The sequence below is a fragment of the Rousettus aegyptiacus genome, unplaced genomic scaffold (assembly GCF_014176215.1).
Source record: "Rousettus aegyptiacus isolate mRouAeg1 unplaced genomic scaffold, mRouAeg1.p scaffold_m13_p_7, whole genome shotgun sequence".
Classification (NCBI taxonomy): domain Eukaryota; kingdom Metazoa; phylum Chordata; class Mammalia; order Chiroptera; family Pteropodidae; genus Rousettus; species Rousettus aegyptiacus.
The window spans coordinates 70,606,725-70,615,890 of NW_023416310.1; the positions used below are offsets into that span (position 1 = coordinate 70,606,725).

Consider the following 9,166-nt stretch of genomic DNA (forward strand, 5'->3'; position numbering starts at 1 on the left):
TCCTCCTTCCTCCGGCTTCCGGCTTCTCCGTCCTGCTGCCTCTCACGGCATCTGTCCCCCGCGAGTCCCCTTACCTGCCGAGGACGGTGCCCCGTGCTCAGCAGTGTGTGTCCCCTGCAGGGTGCCATCGGGCCCGGAGGTGCCCAGGCCGCCCCTTGCTGCTGCTGAGGAGGTCCAGCGCCAGGCCCTGGGCAGCTGCTCAGATCAGCCCTCGGGAAGGTTCTAGAAGGGATCGTGGCCGTGCCTCCCCGCTGAGCGGTTCATGGGTGGCTGCAGGCCCCTCAAGTGTCCGGGCCCGCCATGCTGCAGTGCCGGCCGGCCCAGGAGTTCAGCTTCGGCCCCCGGGCCCTGAAGGACGCCCTGGTGTCCATGGACCCAGCCTTGCAGCGGCTCTACACGTCCGCCTTCTCCCCGGCCGAGCGGCTCTTCCTGGCCGAGGCCTACAGCCCCCAGAGGAGCCTCTTCTGCACGCTGCTCATCCACACGGCCTTCGACTGGCTGCTCAGCCGCCCTGAGGCTCCCGAGGACTTCGAGACCTTCCACGCGGCCCAGCTGGCCAGAAGGCCGGCCCTGGGCCGGAAGCACATCTACCTGCAGCCGATCGGTATGGGGTGGGGGCATGCGCCCCGCCGCCCAGAGGGCTGGGAGACACCGGGGGTGGGTTGGGGGGTGTCATGGAGCCAGCAGGACTCCGCTGTGGGACAAGGGCCCGAATCAAGCACAAGGAGGTGTCTGTACCCAGGGCCTGGGCCCCGGGCAGAACTGAACTGTGGCGGGCGGGGTGGGGTTTTGGCACCGGGAGCCCCGGGCCCTCCGCCCACTCAGGTCCACTCTGACGCTGTCCAGAAGGTGCTGGCCCCTGAGCCTCCCTCTGCAGCAGGGGCAGGTTGCCTGGGCGGGGCAGACGGGGCAGGCGGGGCACCTGGCTTTGGAGAGGACGGGGGGGGGGGGCCGGGGGGGCCTGAGCAGAGCGGAGCAGGGCAGAGTGTCGCTGCCCCCCTCGGCGCGTCTGCCGGGCCAGGCGAGGGCCGGGGTCCACCAGCTCTGTCCCGTACGGCTCAGCACCAGCCCCGCCGCCCACGGCTGTCCCTGTCACCGTCCGCCCACGGCCGCTGTGCCGTCCGGGCCTGCAGACCCCCCTCCCAGCTGCCCCATCCAGGTGCTCCACGGCCCCCGACCGCTCAGCTCGTTGAAGTGCAGGTTCCGGTTCCGGTCCGGGGAGGCCCAGGGTCGCTGCGGCCGCCTGCTCACAGACCTCCTGGCTTCCACCCGGGGCCCATGTCCCTCCGTCTTTCTTGAGGGTGACCAGGCTGTGCTCCCTCCATGGTCCTCGCTGCTCTGGGTCGGCCAGGCCACCGGTGCGGCCGCGCCCCGCCCCGCCTGCCGCCCCACGTCCCCACGTATGCCGGCACCTGCCCCCAGCGGGTCAGCCCCGGGGCCTCGGGGCCTGGAAGCCCCGCCCCGCTCCCCGCCTGTCAGACAGCGACCGTGGTCACTGCTCCTTCATCTGGGCATTGGCGTTTCCTCCGTTTTCCTCCTTTTCTGGCCCTTTTAAAAAATGATGTGCCCAACATGTCCCTCTGTGCCTGAGTCTCCAGGTGCCGGGCACAGGCCGGGGCCTCGGAGGCGGTGGCGGGGCCGGCGGGGCTCACGTGCCGCTCCGCCCCAGGTCTGAGCGAGGACCCGGTGGACGGCGAGCTGCTGGGCGCCCTGCGGAGCTACGCGGAGGCCTTCTTCCTGGGCCTGCAGGTCCGGTGCCTGCCCTCGGTGCCGGCCGCGTCCATCCCCTGCCTGTCGCGCCCCACGCAGGACCGCGCTGGGCCGCAGCTCCACACGGGTGAGTGAGCATGGCGCAGCCCCCACCCAGGGTGTGGCCCCCTCCGGAGGGTGCGAGGGGGCGGGGCGGGGAGAAGGGCGGAGTGTCTCCCCGGCCCCCTTGCAGTGGGAAACACCTATTTCCCAGCCCTTTGGAAAGGGGAACCGAGGCGAGCACTCCTCCCCCGCTCAGACGCGTCCACAGGCTGACCGTGCAGCCCGGTGCCCGCAGGGCGCGTGGGGCACGAGCCGGCTGAGGCAGGCGCCGGCCGGGCCTTCTAAGGCGTCTCTGCAGCCTCTGTCCTCACCAAGCACTTCATGCGTCTAAACGACCCCGTCCCTCGGGGTCATGGCAGCTGGACGGGGAAAGGTGGGTTGAGGCGCAGGTGCACTGGGTGCTTAGAGGTGTGGGAGACCGAGACTCGAGTTGGGGGGCCTTCGGCTGAGGCCGGGTCTGGAGTGAGTGGGCGGACGTGGGGATCCATGAGCAGCGGGGATTCCTGGCCACGCGTCCTCCGACTCTGCCCGCGCCCCGCCTGCCTCTCTCCAGCCGGGACGCGGTGGGCGGTGGCCGAGCCCTTCCCGCCGGTCTCCTCTCTTCCCTGCTCCGTTCTCAGCCTCCACGTCGCTAATCCTCTCCGCGGCTGCATCTGGTCCGCTGCTACGCCGCAGGTTCCGCCTCTAACTTCCGGCGCCGCATTTTCCCGTTCTCGTTAGCCGCACCCCCTTTCCGCACTCCCAGCCCCCTGCTGAGACGTGGGCGGAGCCTCTACAGCCTCGAAACGCTCCCCACGGCCCGCCCGGGTGTCTGCCGCGTCCCGTGTCTTATGCTTGATCGGGAGCTGGACGTCCTATTGTTTAACTGTAGAAGAGCCGTGGCCTGAGGCGATGTAGTTCTCTCCAGAGAGGGTTTTACTTTCCCCCGGGATGCTGTCTGGGACACAGACGGGGCTTCCCCGGGCCCCCAGGAGACCCCGGGAGTGCAGGCCACATCCCGCCCAGGGCGAGCCCGCGGGGGCAGCAGCCGCAGGAGGGGACGTCGCCAGGGCGGCCCCCCCACCCCGCCCCACCCCGTCTCAGGACGAGCCCCATGGGTCGGCTCGCGTTCCCTCCCTGCTCCGTTGCGTTGCGTCGTTGGGTCCGATGTTTGCAGTCATGTTTGTTGAGCCGTCGTTTACCGTAGACAGAGTCTTCCTTTTGAGTGTAACAGTCCCGTGGTCTCGACAAACACATCACAGCCATCCCCAGGACCAGGAGTAGGAGAGCTTGCCGGCCCCCCGAGACTTCCTCGCTGTCCCCCGTAGCCGGCTGCTCCCCATCTTACACACGTTTAGAAGCGGTTCCTGTGCTCCCCCGGCTTGTTCGGGCTCTTTCAGTGGGACGGGGGGTCTAGTTTTCAGGGGACGCTCCTTCCTGCCCCTCTGGCTTCCGGGGGTGGGGGGCCGTCCGGGGGGTCCCCTGGCTTGTAGCGCCCTGCCCCCGCTGCCACGTCGTTTCTTCCCTGTGCGTCTGTGACCTGCTCCTAAGGACACCGGGCACTTTGGGTTAGGCTCTGTGACCTCGGCTCAGTCTGATCACATCTGCAAAGACCGTCGACAGGGGCACATTCTGGGCATCAAGGGTAAGGACCCCGACCTGTGCTTTAGGGGACGCGAGCCAAACTAGAACCATCATCACCACCACTGTCACCTCCAGAGCTAAAATTCCTTGGCCTCTCAGGGCTCAAGCCCTCAGCCCCTCATTTCCAAGGTCACGGCCGAGACCTGTGCGGTCCCGGACGGCAGCCCCGGCCACGCGAGGCGGGTCCGAGGCGGGTCCGAGGCAGGTCCACGCTAAGTGCAGGAAGCGCACGGGAGCGAAGGGTCGGCGTGGAAAGCGGTGGGAACGAGCTCGTAACAATTTAACAGTCGATTACACGTGAAAATAGTATTTTGGCTATTTAGGTTAAATGAATTATTATTAAAATCAACTCGATCTGTTGATTTCGCTTTAAAATCAGTAAAACCGGGCGTTCGGCTGCACATTCAGCGCTGACGGTGCTGCGGGGCATGTGGCCTGGGCCTTGTCCCCAGGCGCCGCCCCCGCCGGGGTCCAGGCGTCTCCCGTAAGCCGTCCTTGGGTCCCGCACGCCTGTCCGGTCCCCTCATGGCCTCCGGCCCCCCGGGGACCCCCCCCCCCCCCGCGCTCCCGCCTGCTCCGGCCCCTCCCGTCCCCTGGGTTCACGGTGCTCCGGCGCCCGCCTGCCCCACCCCGCCCACACCTGGGCAGGTACAGCACCCGCACACGGCCCCGGAGGCCCCCTCAGCGCCCGGCCTGCCGTCCGCCCCTCTTCTCTACCTCGCCGACCGCTTTGCGGAGAAGTGGAAAGGGGGGTGTTGCCCCTCCCGGCAGCACACGCCCCACCTGCTCCCCCCACGAGAGGGGGAGCCCCTGCGGGCCCCCGCTGCCCCCACCCCGCCCCGCAGACCTTCCCGCTGTCCCCTGCGACACCCCGCCCCCCCTGCTCCTTTTACACGGAAGCCTCCCCTCGTCTGGCGCCGAGACCCGGCCCTGGCTCGGTGGCCGGCGGCCCTGCCCGGCCCAGGCCGCTCTCCACGCCCACGGGTCCGGGCGCAGCCCCCGGCCTCGGCCAGTCCGGCTGCACCCGCGCTTCCGGAGCCCCGACAGTACCCTCTGCTGCTGCCACAAGTCACCACAAATGTGCCCAGAGGACACCTGCTCTCACGGTCTGGGGTCCAGCGGCTCCCTGGGCCACCACCCAGGAGTGGCCGGCGGGCTCCGGGGGTCCCTCGCCCCCCAGCCGCTCGCCCGCGCTCCGTGCACAAAGCTGGTGGTGTGGCGGCTCCAGCCCGCCCGACCCCGGCCCGCCCCTCACGCTCACCGTGGTCACCACCCCGACCCCCGCCCGCCCCTCGCGCGGCCGCCAAGGGTCCTCCCGCAGGGCCCAGAACCGCCTTCCTGTTTTCACTTAATCATGTCTGCAAAGTCCCTTCAGGCCCGTGAGGGGTCACGCTGGGGGTTCTGGGTAATAGGACATGGGCGTCTCCAGGGCCACCCATCGGCCCCCGGGGCGGCTCGGCCCGTCCTGTGGCTGCGGTGGCCGGGGGCCGGGAGAGGGGCGCCCAGCCTCCCCTCACGGCCCTCTGCCCACCCCCCCCCAGGTGGCATCCTGTCCTTCCTGAGGGACAGCAAGCCGGGAGACGCGCTGTGTGTGCTGGGCCTGACGCGGTGCGACCTCTACCCCTGCGAGGCCTGGGGCTTCACCTTCGGCGCGGTCCTCCCCGGGCAGGGTGAGCCGGCGCCCGCCCCGGGCACACCAGGGTGTCCAGCTCCTCCTGGCTGTCACTCGCCTGCGTGCAGATGGCCATCGTGGCTGGCAGCCCCCTCCCCGCCCCTCGGGCTGGGCTCCGCCCCACGGCCACTGTCACGCAGACACAGTGGCAGGGCTGGGCCTTCGGGACCTGTGTGTCCTGAGCACGGGTGGCCTTGCCCCCGGGCCCCTGGGGCCGAGGCTGCGCCTGAAGCCCCTTCTCTTTGCCTCCCCCAGAAGTGGGCGTCTGCAGCTTCGCCCGGTTCTCAGGGGAGCTGCTGCAGGGGGCACCCCGCGCCCTGGACCTGGCTCCAGCACAGACGGCAGCAGACGACCCCGCGGCCACCCTGTGGGACGGAGGCCAGAGCCTGTGCTTCAGCGCCCTGGGCACGGTCCAGTGCTGCAAGGTGGGCCACGGCCGGGGTCCCGGGGGGCTGCATGGGGCCGGAGACGGGGGGACAGGACGACGGTGGGAGGGCTGGGGGTGCTGGCGAGCTCCCGGCATCGGATGGAAGGACGCGAGTGGACAGCCGCGGAGCCCTGTGTCCAGCCCTCACGACGAGGACGAGTCTGCACTTCAGAGACGCCAAGTACTTTGCTGAGGTCACGGGGCTGTCCAGCGCAGGGATTCAAATCCGTGTCTGACTTCAAGCCCCGTGCAGGGTGGCCCCCAGAGCCGCCCACGCCAGCCCCCCGTCCCCGCAGACCCCCGTCCCCGCAGCCCCCCGTCCCTGCAGCCCCGGGCGGGTGGCCGGCACCCTGCAGTCAGCCCTGGGACTCTTCCCGCGGCCGGGCCTCGGTGCCCAGGGTCCGGGGGCCCGGGGGCACTGCCCGGCTGTCCCGGGGCTGTGCTGGGTGTGCGGGGTCGAGGCCGAGAACAGAGGTGGCCTGCTCCCTCAGGTCGCGTGCCACGAGCTCTGCCGCCTGCTGGGCCTGGGCAGCTGCCGCTGGCTGCGCTGCGTCATGCAGGGGGCGCTCAGCCTGGACGAGGCCCTGCGGCGGCCCCCGGACCTCTGCCCCGTCTGCCTGCGCAAGCTGCAGCATGTCCTGGGCTTCAAGCTGCTGGACAGGTACAAGGTGAGCCGCGCCCAGGCGGGCAGCTGGGAGTCTGAGCCCCGGGCGGCGGCCAGGGAGCCGGTGGCAAGGACGTGTTAGGACGTGTTGTCTGGAGACAGGTGGGCGGGGGTGGGGGCGGGGGCTGCAGGGCCCCAGGCGCAGTGACCGGCCTGCATTGTCCTGCATTGTCACCGTGAGAAGCTCTCCGGGATCGGCCGGCGCCTGGCCCGTGGCAGGAAGCGCTGGGGGCAGAGAGGCACGATGGCTTCTGTTTCTGTCAACAAGGCCAGACGCCCGGAGCCTGCCCAGGGAGGACGCCGTCCAGGTGCTCACGCTCTCACGGGGCCTCCCCGCCCACCTGCGGGGCTCACTGCTGCCCCCAGAGGAGCAGGGCCCTCAGGGGGCGGGACCCACTGAACAGGACGGAGGGAGCCCGGCGGGCGGCCGGCGCGGCCGTGCTGCCCTCTGCTGGCGGCACGAGGCACTGCCCGCAGGCCCCGGGCGGTCAGCACGCCCCACGGTGGGAGACCTCAGCCCCCTCAGCCCCCGGGGGAGGTTTGCTCTGGAAGTCGGAGCTCCTCTCTGAGTTCAAAGATGGTGCTTATTTCTTCTTTAAACCCATCTTTGGATGAAAACACTGAGTTTAAAAAAGTTTTCATTTGAATGAAGGCAAAGGTCTATCAACCAAATAGCTTCAGCTTAATTTTAAAACTGAAAGTTTTAAGCCAAAAGCTTTAAATCAATCTTGCTGCGTTCGAGGTTCCAGGATGCTCGTCTCTCCCCTTGGGGGCGGGCAGCTTGGGTCGGTGTTGCTGGTGACCCGGGTGTGGTGGCAGCCCAGGTTCTGGACTCGGGTGAAGCCCTCGGACTCGGCGCCTCTGGGCCGGGTGAGGACCCGCGTCTCTAACAGGCTCCCAGGCGATGCTGCCGGCCGGGGTCGTGCCTCGAGGCCCCCGGCCGCCTCCCCGCACGGCCCCGTGGCAGTGCGGGCCGGAGTGCGGGGGGCGCCTGGGGCAGCCGGACTCGGGGCTCTGCGGAGCCGCCGGCAGTGCTCCTCGCGAGGGGGTGGGCCTGTCGTCTGCGTCCCCCGGCTGGCTGTCGCTGGTGCGGGGTCACAGGGGAGCGGCTTATGGTCCTCGGTGTGTGCGAGGTGGAGGGAGGCCCCTTTACGCCCCTGCCCTGACCTCTAACCTGGGGACGTCCCCTTTCCTCCCGGAGCACCTCTCAAACGCCAGGCCCACCGCCTCCCTGTCCGGGAGCACGTGGCTGCAGGGGCCCTGGGAGGCCTGGCCGGTCCGCGCCGCCGGTTCTGAGCCTGGCCCCTAGGCAGCTCCCCAGGACGTGGGAGACAGCCCCGAGCAGCGGTCGGAGTGAAGTGCAGGAGAAACACAGGACGCGATCTGAGTTTTCATTGTTCATTTCCTTTGCTTTTAACATAATTGTAAAATGTAACTGCAAGCTCTGTTTAACTTGACGGTGACCGCTGCTCGCCTGGCCGGTGGGCTCCTGTGTCGGGCCCCATCCTCAGAGGCGCTCGTGGGGACGCTGCGTCTGAGCCTGCCGCTTGCCCTGAGTGGCTGGGGACAGCGGGGTCCCCTCGGGCGGGGGGCTCCCTGGCTGGGTAAGTGACCGCAGACGGAAAACCACTTGTGTCTCCCTCTCAGAGGCTCCACGCCTGGACGCAAGCCGTGGCGGGGACGCTGCCGGGCCGGGGACCGCCACCCGCGTCGGGGAACACGCCGCCGAGCAGCGCAGACTCGGGCTCGCCCTGCGACAGCCCCTCGGGGCCGCTGCCCCCCGACGCCTGGACCCACGCCCTCGCGGCAGAGCCGGCCCCCGGGCGTGGGCCGGGCGCCTCGGTGGCACCGGAGGCCATCACAGAGCATGGACGGTGGCTGGCGAGGTGCATCCAGGCCCTGGAGAGGGAGGTGACGGAGGAGGAGCTGGCCCGCGTGGACGGTGCGGTGGACGCGCAGGCCCGGTGGGAGATGTTCGCGGGGCGGCTCGCGGTGCCCGGGCCGGGCCGGGCGCGTGGCAGGGCCGGCGGGGGGCTGCACAGGGCGCTGGGGGACAAGCTGTCCTTCCTGAGGAAGAGGCTGAGCGTGCGCAGACTGTCCCGGGCCGGCTCTTCCTGTCCCTTGAAGGCAGAGGACAGTTAGCTCAGAGCTGCCACCTGCCCGATGTCCGTCTTCCCCAGGACACCACTGCCGGGCACTGTCTGGCCACCCAGGGCGCTGCGGGACCCAGGGAAGCCGAGGGTCGTCATCGGGCAGCTCTCGGGCCTGCTGCCCTGCTGCCCACCCGCCCCCTGTGCCCAGCCTGGACTTAGCCGTGGTGGCGGGAGGCCGGGTGCTCTCTCTGCAGCCTCCCGCCTGCGAGCCCCTCCAGTGTTTACGGCCGGGGTGACGGGGCCTCCACTCACCGCGCGCTCGGCTCCCAGCCCCACGGCCGGCTCCCCACCTCAGTGTGTGCCGAGGTCTGCCGTGTGCGTGGACGGTGCTGGGGACAGGGGCGCGTGTGACCACAGGTGGGAAGCTGGGCAGGGCCTGCCTGCCGCCACTCGGCGGCGAGATGGGCGGCTGCCCTCTTGGGACAGTGCCTGACACAGGTGGCCGGGGGTCCGGACGGGGAGGGTCCCTCAACCCTCCGCCTCCCATTTTCTCGTCTAGTTCTGTGCATCGTTCCCTCTGCGACTGGCCGAACCACGTGATCTCCAACCGCGGCCGTGGGCTGGTCCGTTCCCCTTTGATTTTAAGTTTTTCTTCTGTCACTTGAAGCCTTTCGTGTGTGTACCGGGTGCCGTTTTCCCAATGGTGTGACCCTGTTTCTACGACAAACGCCCCAGGCTCTGCTCCGTGAGAGCCCCAGGCAGAGGGACTTCTGTGGCCTGAGGAGTCGGGTCACAGCTACCGGCCCCTCTGGAAGGGGAGCCCGTGTGGCTTGTGGGGCATACGGTTTTGTGGCCTTTTAAGAAAAACTACAAGA

The 9,166-nt window shown here is 69.4% G+C and overlaps 1 protein-coding gene across 1 annotated transcript; it reads left to right on the top strand.

Moving 5' to 3' along the window:
• The first annotated feature begins 300 nt into the window (after positions 1 to 300).
• On the top strand, positions 301 to 8,720 carry AMZ1 (archaelysin family metallopeptidase 1). The gene is made up of 6 exons (XM_016166097.2): positions 301 to 604; positions 1,670 to 1,837; positions 4,977 to 5,105; positions 5,363 to 5,532; positions 6,026 to 6,202; positions 7,846 to 8,720. The coding sequence occupies exons 1-6, from the start codon at positions 301 to 303 to the stop codon at positions 8,338 to 8,340; spliced, it is 1,443 nt and encodes a 480-aa protein (XP_016021583.2). The 3' UTR covers positions 8,341 to 8,720.
• Positions 8,721 to 9,166: the final 446 nt, after the last annotated feature.